The sequence below is a fragment of the Aotus nancymaae genome, unplaced genomic scaffold (assembly GCF_030222135.1).
Source record: "Aotus nancymaae isolate 86718 unplaced genomic scaffold, 86718_ANA_hifiasm-v0.15.2.pri h1tg000043l, whole genome shotgun sequence".
Taxonomy (NCBI): domain Eukaryota; kingdom Metazoa; phylum Chordata; class Mammalia; order Primates; family Aotidae; genus Aotus; species Aotus nancymaae.
In genome coordinates this window covers 13,001,177-13,019,213 of record NW_026988457.1, presented here as the reverse complement: position 1 = coordinate 13,019,213, position 18,037 = coordinate 13,001,177, and the positions used below count along the sequence as shown (strand labels likewise).

At 41.4% G+C, this 18,037-nt stretch overlaps 1 protein-coding gene and 2 pseudogenes across 2 annotated transcripts in view; 2 read left to right on the top strand and 1 right to left on the bottom strand.

Moving 5' to 3' along the window:
* Positions 1–3,134, top strand: part of MRPS31 (mitochondrial ribosomal protein S31) — a 37,019-nt gene extending 33,885 nt beyond the window's left edge. For both annotated transcript variants that reach the window (XM_021672831.2, XM_012469854.3), the window contains exon 7: positions 2,832–3,134. In XM_021672831.2, coding sequence (XP_021528506.1) covers positions 2,832–3,061 — 230 coding nt within the window. In that variant the 3' untranslated portion in view covers positions 3,062–3,134. The remainder of the gene's footprint in view (positions 1–2,831) is intronic.
* A 104-nt stretch (positions 3,135–3,238) lies between these two features.
* LOC135268789 (selenoprotein K-like) lies at positions 3,239–8,918 on the top strand (annotated as a pseudogene).
* Positions 8,919–14,316: 5,398 nt separating this feature from the next.
* On the bottom strand, positions 14,317–15,081 carry LOC105729193 (small ribosomal subunit protein eS1-like; annotated as a pseudogene).
* Positions 15,082–18,037: the final 2,956 nt, after the last annotated feature.

Here is an 18,037-nt window from a genome sequence, read left to right as displayed (position 1 = left end):
TTAAAATATCTACTGTTCTTTGAATGTTTGTTTATACTTGACAGGAAAGTCATGAAAAGCTGTTTGTTAGATGTGTGTGAATGGATGGGACTAGTTAACTGGTGACTTCATTTGAGAGGAATTGGGAAGGAACCTCTTCATTTAGGGACTTCTGTAACTCCATATGTATAATTCTTCTCACTGAGTTTCTCCAATGAGAAATATTCCAACCACCTGACTTGAGGCTATAGGTCTTGAGTGCATGCTGAGAACTGGGTGGGGGAAAAGGATTGGGGGCGAGGTGACTGTCTCACCATTCAGCATACAGACTCACTTAATTTTCCTCTTATCAATCCAACAACATAATTCCTCTTTCCATTTTAATTTCTCCAAAAAGCAAACTGCCCATCTTCTTCAGGAATGGAGGAGGATAGACATCTGTAGGTGCATGTGGGAGATGGGACATGGAAGAACTAACTGTTCCCTAAACCCATTTTCAATTAATCCTCCTGTTTTTTGTTCCTTATCCCCACTCATAACTTCAGTGGTACCTGAATCCTCTAGTTTTGAAGTCTTTTTGAAGCCTTTTTGCTTCTTGTCTTCCCCTTTTACAGATAGTTTTAGTATCTTCTCTGCTAAGTCAATTACTACTCATATGTGCACTTTTCGTCTTCCACAGTTTTACTGCTGTCTCTTGTCTGTTATTCTTTTTCTTTTCATCTTTGTGCTTTTGTACCTTTTCCTGTTTTTATGGCCATTTGGTAGGTGTCACAAGGGAGCAGAGTTAAGCATGGATTCAGTTTGCCACAATTTGAGTCCTTGCTGCTTGTGTGTGTGTGTGTGTGTGTGTGTGTGTGTGTTTGTTTTTTGTTTTTGAGACTCTCTCACTCTGTTGCCCAGGCTGGAGTGCAGTGGTACAATCATAGCTCACCGCAGCCTCGACCTACAGGCTTACATGATCCTCCCACCTCAGCCTCTTAAGTATGGTAGCTGGGGTGACAGGCGCATGCCACCATGCCCGGTTAATTTTTTTGTATTTTCGGTAGAGATGGGGTTTCGTCAGACTGCCCAAGGTAGTCTCAAACTCTTGGGCTCAAGCCTTTTTGATACGATAATTTACAATGTTTAGAATGCCTTTAGTGAATAGAGATTTAATTTGTACATAGCTCTGTAGCATTTTTCTGTTTAATCTGTCTAGAACTTATTTTTGTATATAGTATACCCTCTTTATTGCTGTCTTTTTTTCCTTTGCATTATATGTGCCAGTACCACTTCGCTGTCAGTCATTCATTGATTCATTCAAGAAGGATCTATTCATTCTGCCCTCCTGGAGCATTCTAAGTTAAAAAGAGTGTTGATTTACTTTATCTTATATTTATATAGCCTGTCATACTTTTGAACAAAATTAATGTTGCCAAGATAACATTAACCATCCTTTTTACTTTCAGTCTACCTATGTTGTATTTAAGGTGAATTCCTTATGAACAGCATATAGTTGGTTCATGTTTTTATATCCACTGTGCCAGTCTCTGTCTTTTGATTGGTATACTTGGATTATTTACATTTAAAGTACTATTTTCTGTTCATTTTTTCTATTTCTTATTTCTTTGTCTTTTCTTGGCTTTTTTTTGTTTTTTGTTTTTTGTTTTGAGACAGGGTCTCACTCTGTTGCCCGGGCTGGAATGCAGTGGTGTGATCACAGCTAACTACAGCCTCGACCTCCCAGGCTCAGGTCATCCTCCTACTTCAGCCTTTGAAGTAGCTGAGACTATAGGCACTTGCTACCACACCTGGATAATTTTTTTTTTGTATTTTTTGTAGAGACAGGATTTCACCATGTTGCCTAGTCTTGTCTTAAACTCCTGGGCTTAAGCAGTCCTCCTGCCTCAGCCTCCCAAAGTGCTGGGATTATAGGTGTGGGCCACAGCACCTGGCCTCTTGGCTTTTTGTGAGCTGCCTGAACATTTTTCACAATTCCATCTTGTTTTACGTATATATTTAAATATATAATTTGTAGAATGTTCTTGATGGTTGCCATTATTTATGAAAATAGTCATTAGCGGCCAGGCGCAGTGGCTCACGCCTGTAATCCCAGCACTTTGGGAAGCCGAGGCAGGTGGATCACCTGAGGTCAGGAGTTCGAGACCAGCCTGACCAACATGGTGAACCCACATCTCTGCTAAAATACAAAAATTATCTGGGTGTGATGGCGAGCACCTGTAATCCCAGCTACTCAAGAGGCTGAGCCACCGTGCCTGGCCTTGCTGCCACATTTTTAACACTTATAGCATGCTAGGCATTGTAAATGAAATTTTTCACTCTTGTCGCTTAGGCTGGAATGCAATGGTGCAATCTTGGCTCCCTGCAATCTCCACCTCCCAGGTCCAGGCAATTCTCCTGCCTCAGCCTCCTGAAAAAATTGGTGGGCAAACCTAGGTCTAACTCTGGGCCAGGCAAGGTGGCTCATGCCTGTAATCCCAGAACTTTGGAAGGCTGGGACAGGCAGATCACTTGAAGTCAGGAGTTCAAGACCAGCCTAACCTCTACTAAAAATACAAAAATTAGCCAAGCGTGGTGCACGTGCCTGTAGTCCCAGCTACTCGGGAAGCTGAGGCAGGAGAATCGCATGAACCCGGGAGGCAGAGGTTGCAGTGAGCTGAGATCATGCCATTGCATTCCAACCTGGGTGACAGAGCAAGACTCCATCTCAAAAAAAAAAAGAAAAAGAAAACCCTAGGTTTAATTCTAAAGCACATGCCTTAAAATGTAATATGTTACTTCATGAATATTATTTTTGTGATGTAGATTTTGTATTTAAAATTATAATTGATGTATTTTGTCTCATTTCCTAGGTTTTGATGATGATGGTTCAGAATTTCATGAACATATATTTCTGGAGAAACACCTGGAGGGCTTTCCAAAACAAGGACCAATTCGCCACTTCATGGAGCTGGTGACTTGTGGCCTTTCCAAAAACCCATATCTTAGTGTTAAACAGAAGGTTGAGCACATAGAGTGGTTTAGAAATTACTTTAATGAAAAACAGGACATTCTAAAAGAAAGTAATGTACAATTCAATTAAGACCATGGAAATTTTATTTCAAACAATTAAAGATGGATATTACAACTAAATAAAATAATTTTACTAGTTTGTATATGTTATGTTGATTATTACATTTGATTTGGCTGGTATAAGTGTTACATTGTTTTAAAAAATGGCAACTGAAAAATATTCTTGCATGGGGAAAAATCATCAGTATTCACATGTAACTATTACGTATAATTGCATATTATAGAGAATATATATTGTAGAGAATATATATTATAGAGAATATATAGAGAATAACATATATTCTCTATATATTCTCCAAAGTGTATATATATATATTCTCTATAATATATATAATATATATTCTCTATAATATGTAATTATATAACATTTTTCATATTCATATTAAAGTATATTTCTGAATATATACATAATTGTGTGTATGTATTATATATTTATGTATGTAGTTACATAATTTGTGTACAATCAATCCTGTTCCTGGGAAACATACCCCCGAAAAAAACCTTGCAGAAAAGGGCTGGGAAGCAAGTACAGAAATATCAAAACAGTACAAATCAGGGGAGAATGTGCCCGACACCTGGAGAACTGATAATAAATTGTGGTTTATCCATGCAATGGAACACTATATGGAAGTGAAAATGATTGAAATAGAGCTATACACATCATCATAGATGAATTTCAGAAACAATGCTGAGTGAAAAAGTAAGTTGCAGCAGAATGCATGCAATATAATAGTATTTTATAAAATTCAAAAGCCAAATTTTGAATATACTTTCTTAGCTATAAATGATAAACTATAAAGAAAAGCACAGGAATGATCAATATAACATGGTGATTGAGGAGGGACACAGGGACCTCGACAGTACTATCATTCTGTTCCTCAAGTTGGATGGCAGGATCACAGGTGGTCATTTCATGATGCTTTTGTGTATACTCATTATATGATGAATATATTATATTACAATATGTGTTATTAATATTATACATTATATATATATTGTGTGTAGCAGTATTTCATAATATTTTAATGAATGAATGGAAATGGGCACGTAATGAAGATATGCAGTGCTTAGCCATCAGGTGAGTCTCAGAATTATCAGATTCCAAGATAATTCCTAAACAAAAACAAGCAAACAAAGGGCATGTGATCTAGAATGAAAAGACCATCCATATTTGATTTGAGATGATTAAATAGGAAATCCTTCTTTTAAGGATGGCATTTCTTATATGCTTGGAAGTGTTTTGAAGCAGAAATTGGTTGTGAATAAATCTTCTCCTTATTAATAAAATATAAGCTTGTTTTTAATGTCAGATTATCCCTGCCAAGAAATTAAAAATCTTGGAGGTAGGCCAGGCATGGTGGCTCACGTCTGTAATTGCAGCACTTTGGGAGGCCAAAGCAGGCAGATCACTTGAGGCCAGGAGTTTGAGACCAGCCTAGCCAACATAGTGAAACCCCATCTCTACTAAAAATACAAAAACTAGCCAGCCATGATGGCAGGCACCCGTAGTCCCAGCTACTTGGGAGGCTGAGGAAGGAGAATCAGTTGAACCTGGTAGGTGAAGGTTGCAGTAAGCTGAGATCTCACCATTGCACTGCAGCCTGGGCGACAGAGCGAGACTCTGTCTCAAAAAATAAATAAATAAATAAATAAAAATTAAGGCTGGGTGTGGTGGCTCACACCTGTAATCCTAGCACTTGGGAGGCTGAGGCAGGTGGATTGCCTGAGCTCAGGAGTTCGTGACAGGTGAAGCCCCGTCTCTACTAAAATACAAACAACTAGCTGGGCGTAGTGGCATGTGCCTGTAGTCCCAGCTACTCAGGACGCTGAGGCAGGAGAATTGCTAGAACCCGAGAGGCGGATGTTGCGGTGAGCTGGGATTGCACCACTGCACTCCAGCCTGGGCAACAGAGTGAGACTCTGTCTCTTAAAAAAATAATAAATGACTAATTAATTAAATTAAAATTAAAATCCTAGCTGGGCACGATGGCTCATGCCTGTAATTCCAGCACTTTGAGAGACCGAGGCGAGATCAGGGGTTCGAGACCAGCTTGGCCAACATGGTAAAACCCCGTCTCTACTAAAAATACAAAAATTAGCTGGGCGTGAGGGCAGGCACCTGTAGTCCCAGCTACTCGGGAGGTTGAGGCAGGAGAACCCAGTAGGTGGAGGTTGCAGTGAGCTGAGATTGCATCATTGCACTCCAACAATTAATTAAATAAAAAATTAATTAATTAAAATTAAAATCCTGGCCGGGCACGATGGCTTATGCCTGTAATCCCAGCACTTTGGGAAGCCGAGTTGAGGTCAGGAGTTCAAAACCAGCCTGGCCAACATAGTAAAACCCCATCTCTACTAAAAATACAAAAATTAGCTGGGCACAATGGCAGGCACCTGTAATCACAGCTACCCCGGAGGCTGAGGCAGAAGAATCGCTTGAACCCAGAAGGCAGGGGTTGCAGTGAGCTGCCTGGGTGACAGAGCAAGATTCCATCAAAAAAAAAAAAAAAAATCCTGGAGGTAGCATTACTTATAACCTCGATCACTTATTGATCAACAGAAATTTAATCCTTGATTTTATATCTTTCTCTAGAATTTTGTTTTGGTTTCGCTTTGTTTTCAGAAAAGACAGGTGCATTTACCCTCGTAGGGGATGACCATTGGTATTTTAACAGATAAGACATTTGCTGAGAATTCTTTAAATTTTTCTAATTTTTCACTAGCCAGTGATAACATTGTCCCTTTTTTGCAGGTAGCTTTGAAAGATGGTGATACTGCCACAGTTGGGACCATGTTGTTAAAAACATCCTTTGACCATTTACACGTGTGGTTCTAAAGAATGTATTATCCTTAGATTCTTGGTTCTAAAGAACGTATTATCTTTTTTTCTTTTTAGAAGGAGTCTCACTCTGTCACCCAGGCTAGAGTGCAGTCTGCAGTCTCAGCTCACTGCAACCTTCAGCTCCCGGGTTTGAGCAATTCTCCTGCCTCAGCCTCCCGAGTAGCTGGAATTACAGGCACTTACCACCATGCCTGGATAATTTCTGTTATTTTTAGTAGAGACAGCGTTTCACCATGTTGGCCAGGCTGGTCTTGAGCTCCTGACCTCAAGTGATAACCCCCGTCTTGGCCTCCCAAAGTCCTGAGATTGCAGACATGAGGCACCTCGCCTGGCAAGAATGTATTATCTTAAGACTCTTGTCTCATTACTGTTGTTAAAATTGCTCTAAAACTTGCCTAAGTAATCAGCTTTAAATTATGTAAATACAGACAACAAAACTCTCTTAATCCTAAAGGTGTTTTTTAAATTCAGGCATTTATGCATATATGCAAATTGGCTGTAAACTGGGAAGATTTTATTCTAAGTAGCCAAATCTTAAGGAGCTAAAGCCAACCTGCTTTATAAAATACATTAATTCAAGGACTAAGCAATTCTGAAAACAGACTGATTTACTATGCTTCTTAATATTTTCTCAAACTAGAATATGAGCGATGGTGGCAGAGGGAGGAAGTAGCTCATGCTTGGAAGAACAAACAGTTGCTGGAACATGCTTGTGGTTTAGAGCTTCTTTCAAAAACCCAGTTAGCTGCAAAAGAAAGAAGGACTAATATTCTCCACGATTCCAGTAACGTCTTTATGAAAATGCTCCTTTTGAATGTAGTACAGAAAGTTAGAAAACACTTAGGCATGGTATCTGGCATAGTGCCCCCAAGGGAGTGTTTCATATACTTTGACTTAACATTTTTCAACTTTATGATGGTTCCAAAGGCGATGCACATTCAATAGAAACCATACTTCAAGTCCCGATACAACTATTCTGTTTTTCATGTTCAGGATGTTGTTCCCATAAATTATATGAGCTATTCAACACTTTATAATAAAACAGGATTTGTGTTAGATGATTTTGCCCAACTGTATGCTAATGTAAGTGTTCTGCGTATGTTTAAGGTAGGCTCGGCTAAGCTCTGATGTTCAGTAGGTTAGGTGTATTAAAGGCACTTGACTTATGATATTTTCTCTTCCCAATAAACCCATTGTAAGTCAAGAAGCACTTGTGTCTGATAGAGGTCTACCTTCACCAGTTTAAACTGACAAATTTAATGTTCTTGTCTTGCTTTTAAATTAGAGAGCAACAGCAGATCTGAAATAAATACTGCAGTTAGCTTTGCGTTCTTCACTATTTATTGAACAACTCAGAGGGCAAGGAAGGAAAGAGAAATGCTCTGAGTGTGTCTTTGCTTGCCAGCTCCTGAATTGTTAGCAATTCTACACTGCTCCAAAGCAGGGAAGTGGGGCAAGATGGTTTACATCTCGAATGGACAAGTGTTGGACAGCCAGAGTCAGTCTCCATGGAGATTATCTTTGATAACAGATTTCTTCTGGGGAATAGGTGAGTTTATGGTTTTGTTTTTCAAAACTCTGCTTCAGCAAGATGTGAAAACAGAAGAAGCTATGGAAACTCACCTGATTCCAGGTAGGATGATGGTGGAGGGCCACCGGAAAACCTTCCCCAAAGAATGGGTAGAATCAGTCATCTGTCTGGCCCCAGTCCTCCTCCAGTGGCAGTGGATGAGGAAGGCAAATGTCTGCTCTAAGAAGCAGACAACTGGACATGCGCATTCATAGCAGAAGGAAACCATCAAGAAGTCAAGGGCTGACCATGCTGGAGCAATAGATGAATGTGTATGTCTAAATAAAGACTGCTGTGTCCTCACAGATGAATGAGGTCATGCTGGGAATTCCCTCTGCAGGAAATTGGCTGACTGACATACAGTTCCATAAAGCACACATGTTTGTCTCATTACCTTTTTTGTACAGTTTGTTAAAGTATTAATATAGTTTTGATAAGAAAATATTTTTAGGTTGCAAAAAAAAAACAAAAAACAATTCTGGCCGGATGTGGTGGCTCATGCCTATAATCCCCGCACATTAGGAGGCTGAGGTGGGCGGATCACGAGGTCAGGAAATCAAGACCATCCTAGCCAACACGGTGAAACCCCGTCTCTACTAAAAATACAAAAATTAGCTGGGCATGGTGGCATGCGCCTGTAGTCCCAGCTACTCAGAAGGCTGAGGCAGGACTATCTGAACTGGGAGGCAGAGGTTACAGTGAGCCGAGATTGTGCCACTGCACTTCAGCCTGGGCAACAGAGCGAGATTCTGTCTCAAAAAACAAAAACAAAAAAACAATTTGACAGTAGCCTTCCTGTATTTTTCTCTGCTTTTTTCTGTTCTCTGCTTTGGAGTCAGAAATTTCAGTTCATATCCCTGACATGTCAACATAACAATCTTTCAGCCTGTTTCCTCCTTCGTAAATGATAGGTATAATTTTCATCCCACAGAATTTGTAAGTGTTAGAATTAAATGAGGTAATGTATTAATACATACTACATGCTTCAAAAATAATATCAGTCTCTTCCCACATCCTTGTCAGAACTCCAGTGCCACAACAAACACACAGTGAGCCATTTTCTTCACTGTTCAGTATCAATTTGGGAATGGCAGCTATATTCAGATCTAGTTAATATTACCTTCCATCAGTGAAATAGAATACTTAATCTTTATTATTTATTTCTCTCATTTTCCAATATCTTTAAAGTCATTTTATCACTATTTTAGAAATCAATTTTGTGAACTCTTGCTTTTGCATAGAGGAAGATGGAATTGGTCAAACACTGAAATAGGATGACTGGTTCTCTAATTTCTTTGTATTCAGTCCTACACCTAACAGTTTCAAACTCTCTCCTAGGAAGACAGGACTCTGGGTATGTCTAAATGAGTAGATGTCCTTAATGAGTTTTCTCTGTTGTGTGCTATAATATCTTTTTGTGTGTTCCAGAGAACTGAATAAAAGTAAATCTCTCCGTATTAACTCAATGATAATGGCTAACATCTGTGTGATACTTTGCATATAAAGTGTTTTCACATAGATCTCTTACTCATTAACTTGTTAAGCATTTACTGAGCTCTGCTATGTGCTATGCCTCTATGAGACACCAGAGTATAGTACACTGAAGTACTCCTTGACCTTGAGGTGTCATCATAAATGTGACTTCCTAAGAAAGCCTTCTCCTGCTTTGTTAAGTCACTCCGTCCTTGTTATTGTCTAATACCACACCCTGTCTCCTTCACAATATTTTCTGTACTGATCTCTTTAAGGGTGGGGTTGTGTCAGTTTCCTTCACTTCTGTGAGGTCCTCAATGTAAGACCTAGCTATTGCTAGGCCCAAAATAGGCACTCAGTAAAACCAGTTGAGTGAGTAGAAGAATGGATGGAGGCAACATGCTCATAGGAAAGACAGGCCAAGTCAGGCCATTACTACACAATGTGGTGGGTGCCAAGGCAGAGAGGTGGGTTGAGGGCATTGCGTTAGTCTGTTTTGAGCTGCTATAACAGAATACCACAGACTGGGTAATGTATTAAAAAACAGGAATTTGTTTCCTCACAGGTCTGGAAGTCAGGAAGTCCAAGATGAAGGCACTGGCAGAAGGTCTGGTCTCTCTGCTTCCAAGATGGCGCCTTGACTGTTGGATCCTTGCTGTGTCCTCACATAACAGAAGGCAGGACAAAAAGGGACAAACTCCCATTGTCAAGCCCTTTTGTAAAGGTACCTAATCCCATTCACAAGACAGGAGCACTTGTGGCCTAATCACCTCTTAAAGGCCTCACCTCTTAATACCATCACATTAGCAACACCTATGTTTTGGAGGAGATACATTCAATCCATAGCAGGTATAAAAGGCAAGCATTTAATCACACTATATGTCAGTTGATAATTTTTCCTTCCCTGCAATAGACCTGTCTATCTATGAGTGGCTGGGAGACCTGTTTAATTCTAGGGTATAGAATTAAGACGGCCATCTGCCTGCAAGTAGAAATAAGCTGCATTCACCCAAATCAGCTTGGTTCATAAAAGTAATATTCTGGCCTTCTTACGCCATACTCTTTTTTTTTTTGGAGACGGAGTCTTGCTCTGTCACCAGGCTGGAGTGCAGTGGCACGATCTTGGCTCACTGCAACCTCCACCTCTTGGGTTCAAGCAATTCTCCTGCCTCAGCTTCCCAAGTAGCTGGGATTACAGGTATGTGCCACCACGCCTGCTAATTTTGTATTTTTAGTAGAGATGGGATTTCTCCATGTTGGTCAGGCTGGTCTCAAACTCCCAACTTCAGACGATCTGCCCGCCTGAGCCTCCCAAAGTGCTGGGATTACAGGCTTGAGCCACCGTGCCTGGGGTCTAGATCTCTTGACCTCAGGTGATCTGCCTGCCTCAGCCTCCCAAAGTGTTAAGATTACAGGCATGAGCCACTGCACCCGGCCCTGCCATACTCTTTATTGTCTATTTCTTTCTTTCTTTTTTTTTTTTTTGAGACAGAGTCTCATCTGTGGCCCAGACTGGAGTGCAGAGGCATCTCAGCTCACTGCAACAAGTGCTTCCCAGGTTCAAGTGATTCTCTACCTCAGTCTCCTGAGTGACTGAGATTACAGGCGTATATGACCACACCAGGCTAATTTCTGTATTTTTAGTAGAAACAGGTTCTCACCATGTTGGCCAAGCTGGTCTCAAACTCCTGACCTCGGGTGATCTGCCCACCTCGGCCTCCCAAAGTGCTAGGATTATAGGCATGAGCCTAATGTCTATTTCTTAAACAGTTCACCAGTTGGTTAGAGAAGAGGTAGGCTGTCTCTTGCCCCACCATCTACTTTTTTTTTTTTTTTTTTTTTTTTTGAGACAGAGTCTCACCTTGTTGCCCAGGCTGGGGTGCAGTGCTGTAATCTCGGCTCACTGAAACCTCTGCCTCTCAGGTTCAAGTGGTTCTCCTGCCTCAGCCTCCCAAGTACCTGGGATTACAGGCATCTGCCACCACAACCTGCTAATTTTTTGTATTTTTAGTAGAGGCAGAGTCTCACCATGTTGACCAGGCTGGTCTTGAACTCCTGACCTCCACCTCGGCCTCCCAAAGTGCTGGGATTGCAAGTGTGAGCCACCGTGCCCAGTCTACATTTTTTTTGTTGTTAACTAAACTCCTAATTATTGTATTATGTTATTCTTTTGTCTGTTATTGCTCTCCTTAACACATACAAATAGACCAAACTGACTTAATCATATTTTAGAAAAATGCTATTTTCTTTTTTGGAAAAGGAAACAGAAAAAAAGATAAATGGCTTCAATTGTCCACTTATCATAGCATAGAATTAGAAATCCCAGTCTTTGTGGCTGCCTAAATAAATAAATAAATAAATGGCCAAAAAAGGAAATCAAATAAGATAAAAGTCTTTCATGAGTCTCTTCCTAAAATTATTAGTATGAGGAAACTTAATAGGTGTGAAAATTAAGATGTAAATTGCTGCAGAATGAACAATAGGATAAAGTCACAAAAGCCAAAATGGAGAAACAACCCAAATGTTTTCATCCATGGATGAATGGATGGATAAACAAAATGAGGTATACATGTACAGTGGAATATGATTCGGCCTTAAAAAGAATTGCAATAGATGAACCTTGAGGACATTATATTAAGTGAAATAAGCCAGTCACAGAAGGACAAATATGATTTCACTTATGTGAGGAACCTAGAACAGGCAAATTCATAGAGACAGGAAGAATGGTAGTTGCCAGGGGATAGGGGTAGGAGAGAATAGAGAGTTAGTGTGTAATGGGTGTAGACTTTCTGTTGGGATGATTTTTTAAAAGTTCAGGGGATGGATAATGGTGATGGCGGCACAATGTGAATGTACTTCACACTACTGAATTTCACACTTAAACATGACGAAGATGGTACATATTTGTGTATTTTACTATAAGAAAAAAAATTTAGGGCTGGGCAAGGTGGCTCACACCTGTAATCCCAACAATTGGAAGGCCGAGGTGGGAGAATCACTTGAACCCAGGAGTTTGAGACCAGCCTGGGCAACATAGTGAGACCCTCTGCCTCTACAAAAAAATTTTTTTAATTAGCCGGGCCTAGCGGTATGCACCTGTGGTCCCAGCTACTCAGGAGGCTGAGGTGGGAGGATTGCTTTAGCCTGTGAGTTCAAGGCTGCAGTGAGCTGTGATCATGCCACTGCAACTCCAGCCTGGACAACAGAGAGAGACCCTGTCTTAAAAAAAGGAAAATTAGTATGATAAAGCACAGACCATGTATATAATAAAGATACTTCAACCATTTGAAGCAATGCTCTGTTCTCAAGCCAAATAGAGAACTACATACTATCTCAGAAAAAAGCACAAGGTCCAGGAAAGCTGGAAGGGCTGGCGTTTGGTGACTGAGGTCAGCAGAGGTGACTGCTCTGTTCATGGCAGTCCATAAGTACTTATCATCTTCACAGCCACTAGCCACAGGGTCCTTCTTGACAGACTGACCTTGGGCTGTGTATGTCACATACATTATCACTGCATTTTTGAAACATCTTATAAAGTAGGCATTATTCCCGTTTATAGGAATTTAATACCTTTCTGAAATAAGTAAGTGGTGCAGCCAGCACTTAAACCCTAGATCAGCAGAGGCCAAAAGTCAGGTACTTTCCTCAGTACATCCTAACAATAGCTTTTCATTTTTGTTTTTGTTTTGTTTATTTTTGAGATGAAGTTTTACTCTTGTTGCCCAGGCTGGAGTGCAGTGGCGTGATCTCAGCTCACTGCAACCTCTGCCTCCCTGATTCAAGTGATTCTCCTGCCTCAGCCTCCTGAGTAGCTGGGATTACAAGCGCCCACCACCATGCCTGGCTCATTTTTGTATTTTTAGTAGAGACAGGGTTTCATCATCTGGGCCAGGCTTGTCTTAAACTCCTGACCTCAGGTGACCTGCCTTGGCCTCCCAAAGTGCTGGCATTACAGGCGTGAGCCACCACGCCCAACCAAGAACAGCTTTTAAGAAGAATTATATGGATAATCTGGAGTAAAAGGAATAGGAATTTCTTCATTTAGGTTCAGCGAGATGTGCTGACAAGATGACCACAAATGCAGGAATGTTGGAGTGGTAGTTAATATTTAGAAGAGAAATCATTAAAGAGTGGAATAGCAATGCAAGTTTCTGGGGCTACTTCAGAAGGGATATTTGGAACTGATTGAGGGGGCAAAAATTAAAGCCAGAAAGCTCAGTGGAGCAAATGTCATAGTGGCCACAGAGAAACAAAGATTTTCAAAATGAGATGCTAAGTGGGAAACAGCAATTGAGGAGAGAAGTAATTTTTCCGGGATCACAATGGGCATTTGGAGAATTGTTCTTTTAGACTCTAGCTGAGCTTGCGGTAATCCAAGGATTGGTGATTTAGGCCACTGAGTTCTGGCTTTGAGGACATCTGTAATCCCTAAACCTTCACCAAGAGGGATCAGGAGAAGAAAGGGGAGGAAGGGAGTCAGGTGTGCCACATGTTTGCTACTGAAAAATGCCTAGATGGGAAAGGAGTTTGAAATGTCCTAAAACAAAGTTTCTGAGTTAGATGGGTTGAATTTCACCATGTGTTCACTGTTATTACTGTGTATAAAATCAAGAGATTTAAATGAGATTAAGTTCTTTAATTAGCTTGCTGAGATATTGAAAACTAAGAACCAGGACCGGGCGCAGTGGCTCACGGCTGTAATTCCAGCACTTTGGAAGCCAAGGTGGGCGGATCACTTGAGGTCAGGAGTTCAAGACGAGCCTGGCCAACATGGCGAAACCTCGTCTCTACTAAAAATACAAAAATTAGCCAAGCGTGGTGGTGGTGCGCCTGTAATCCCAGCTACTCAGGAGGCTGAGCCAGGAGAATTGCTTGAACCTGTGAGGTGGAGGTTGCAGTGAGCTGAGACCACAACACTGCACTCCAGCCTGGACAACAGAGCAAGACTCCATCTCAGAAAAAAAAAAAAAAAAGAAAATTAAGAACGAGTTACCTCTGCTGCATGCATTGACTTTGGTTAAAGTGCTGACATACTGAGCCTCAAACCGGCATATATAACCTCTGATCACTCTTATACCAAAGCTGTTAGCCTAAGTTGGCAATGAAGGCCAAGCTAGAAAGAGTCCGGAATTATGAAGCACAAAGCATAGAATTTCAAAACTGGGAAAGAAAAATACACTATTTCAAACACTTTCGTTTTATATGTGTGGAAAATTGAGCCCCAGAGAGAGTGCCTTGCCGGCAATTTTGTAGTTAATTCATGGCAGAATTGAGATGGGACCCGAGATCTCAGATCAGAGCCCTTCCATTTTACCATATTGCTCTTTTCTTTTTTTCCACAAATAAGACTTTTTATTTGCCACTATTATAAGTCTGAACTTTAAACAGATTCTTGGACTGGTGGTTCATATCCTTCAACGTTAGCACCTGTCTCATCCCCAGTGACTTTCTGGAACTGCTGCCTTCACCATGAAGCTCCCTGAGTTTTCCCAATTCAAACTTGGGCTTCTGCAGCATTTTTACTTTTCTAAGACATCATGGAGAGGATAGATTGGCCCTTTTCTATGTCTTTTCCAATGCTGTCTGGAATCGATTTATTGATCACTTCGTTCAAGTTATTTGTACCTCTCGGGTCATGATTTCCATCATCTTCTTCCAGATTTGGCGGACCTGTTGGTGCTGAGCGTAAGAAGTCTTCCATACCTGATTGTTGTGTTTTTTAGTAAAATCAACACACAACAGACAGAGCAAGTAACCATCTATAGTCTTGACATCAACATGAGCTTCAGTCATTGTCTGCCATTTTTTGACCATGGAACACATTTTATCGTGGGTAAGATCCATGCTATGGAAGTTAGGCAGTTTTTGCCCTGAACATCTTCAGTAATTAGTTTGAATTTCCTAATGCAACTTCATCATTCTGCAGATCAGCAAGACTAACTTCAAACACAGGACCCTTGAGGCCATCAGATGCAATTTTGGTTCCTTGGGTCCTCATGACTAGCATCTTTCCAATATTTCTTATATTGAACATAGTGGGTGCTTTCACATCATGCCAATCTTTCTTAAAAAATGGATCAACCACTTTCTTCTTGGCTCCCTTTTTACTGCCTTTTGTAAGGTGCTTGTTCTTGCCAACTGCCATGGTGCTGCTCAGAGAGCCAAAAGGCTTTATTGCTCTTTACATAAAACAGTAGCTTAAGCAGTTAAGAATTATTCTCTGAATGAACAACAGTAAATGCAATTAACTCATAAGATAAAAGAAGTGGGTGGCTGGCAAGATGGCCAAACAGGAACAGTTCTGGTCTGCAGTTCCCAGCAAGATCAACGCAGAAGGCCAGTGATTTCTGCATTTCCAACTGAGGTACCAGGCTCATCTCATTGGGACTGGTTAGATAGTGGGTGCAGCCCATGGAGGGGGAGCTGAAGCAGCGTGGGGCGTTGCCTCACCCAGGAAGCACAAGGGGATGGGGAACTCCGTCCCCTGGCCAAGGGAAGCCACAAGGGACTGAGCGGTGAGGGATAGTGCATTCCAGCCCAGATACTACACTTTTCTCACAGTCTTCACAACCAGCAGACCAGGAGATTACTTCAGGTGCCTAAACCACCAGGGCCAGGGGTTTCAAGCACAAAACTGGGCAGCTGTTTGGACAGACACCACTAAGCTAGCTGCAGGAGATGAGGTTTGACTACATTGGCCAGGCTGGTCTCGAATTCCTGACCTCAAGTGATTTCCCCGCCTCAGCCTCCCAAGTAGCTGGGACTACAGGCACCTGCAATCTCACCCAGCTAATTTTTGTATTTTTAGTAGAGGTGGGGTTTCACCATATTGGCCAGGCTGGTTTTGAACTGCTGACCTCAAACAATCCACCTGCCTCCGCCTCCCAAAGTGCTGGGATTACAGGTGTGAGCCACTGTGCCTAGCCTAGATTTTTTTTCTTTTATTAGAGAATAATATTTGGAAACCAAGATACGGGTACTGGGTGGAAGCTTATTCCTTGATGATTATAAAGCTTACATATCAGAAGATTTACCAATATAGGATCATGCAGCATCTTCAGTAATAATCTGAAGCAGAACAACCAATATATATGGTTAGCTTTAAGCACAGTTTAAAATGTTTTGTTTATTTTAAAAAATGCTTTAGTTATAAATGCCATTTATATTCAAGTCAGGAAAGTACTTTCCTTCCTAATTTTCAGTCTCACATTCTTCTATCCATAATGTCAAACTATTTACATCTTATATTTTAAATAATAGAATGACAACATGTTCAATCTCATTGTTAATCAAAAATATGTAAACTTAACAATGAGATTGCTGCCATCTTATGAAAATATTAACAAATGTTTAAAAGATTGATAATATTGTTAAGAGTAGTCTGGGCACGGTGGCTAATGCCTGTAATCCCACCACTTTGGAAGGCCAAGGTGAGTGGATCACTTGAGGTCAGGAGTTCTAGACCAGCCCGGCCAAAATGGTGAAACCCTGTCTCTACTAAAAATATGAAAATTAGGCTGGGTGCAATGACTTACACCTGGAATCCCAGCACTTTGGGAGGCTGAGGCGGGTGGATCACAAGGTCAAGAGATAGAGACCATCCTGGCCAACATGGTGAGACCCCGTCTCTACTAAAAATACAAAAATTAGCTGGGTGTGGTGGCAGGTGCCTGTAGTCCCAGCTACTCTGGAGGCTGAGGCAGGAGAATCGCTTGAACCCAGGAGGCAGAGGTTGCAGTGAGCAGAGATCGTGCCACTGCACTCTAGCCTGGTGACAGAGTGAGACTATGTCAAAAAAATACATATAATAATATAAAAATTAGCTGGAGTGGTGGTGAATGCCTGTAATCCCAGCTACTTGGTAGGCTGAGGCAGGAGGATCACTTCAATCCAGGAGGCAGAGGTTGCAGTGAGCAGAGATCATGCCACTGCACTCTAGCCTGGTGACAGAGTGAGACTATGTCAAAAAAATACATATAATAATATAAAAATTAGCTGGAGTGGTGGTGAATGCCTGTAATCCCAGCTACTTGGTAGGCTGAGGCAGGAGGATCACTTCAATCCAGGAGGCAGAGGTTGCAGTGAGCCAAGATCGCAGCACTGCACTCCAGCCTGGGTGACACAGCGAGACTCTGTCTCAAAAAAAAGAAAAAGAAATTAAGAGTATGAGAAAAAGCAGATTCTCAATAGTACCTATTTGAGAGCAATTGGTAGTATTGATGGAAATGTAAAATGTGCATTTACTTTATCATAGCAATTCCACTTCTGAAAAGTTTCCATCAGAAATATAAGTACAGGTATACAATGGGGTGTGTGTGTGCGTGTGCCTGCATTGCTGGAAAAACTGGAGATAATTGAAGTGTCCATCAAGAAGGACTAGTTAAATACTTTGAACCACTGTATCACACAGCTTGGGGAAAGTCGTGGAAGGCTTCCTAGAAGAAGTGATGTTTAAGTTGTGAACTAACTGCAAGATGAGTAGGAACAAGCTCTGTGAATTGTGTATGTGTGTTGGGTGAGGAGAGGACAGCCAAGGCGAACTATGCCACACAGGATGGCCCTGAGGCAAGAAGATGGTGTGTTCAAGACTCGGAGGTTAGGAGACAGGGAGAGGAAGAGGAGCTGAAGAAGGGGCTGGAGAGGCCGGGTACAGTGGCTCACACCTGTAATTCCAGCACTTTCGGAGGCCGAGATGGGAGAATCACCTGAGGTCAGGAGTTCGAGACAAGCCTGGCCAAAATGGTGAAATTCTGTCTCTACTAAAAATACAGAAATTAGCCAGGTATGGTGGTGCATGCCTGTAATTCCAGCTATTTGGGAGGCAGATGTTGCAGTGAGCCAAGATAGTGTCGCTGCACTCCAGCCTGAGCAACAGAGCGAGACTCCATCTCAAAAAAAAAAGAAACTGGAGAAGGATGTGGGGATGGATGGTACAGAGCCTTGAAAAGCATGTTGGGGGCCAGGCACGGTGGCTCACAACTGTAATCCCAGCACTTTGGGAGGCCAAAGCGGGCAGATCACTTGAGGTCAAGAGTTCAAGACCAGCCTGGCCAACATGGTGAAACCCGTGTCTATTAAAAATACAAAAATCAGCTGGGAGT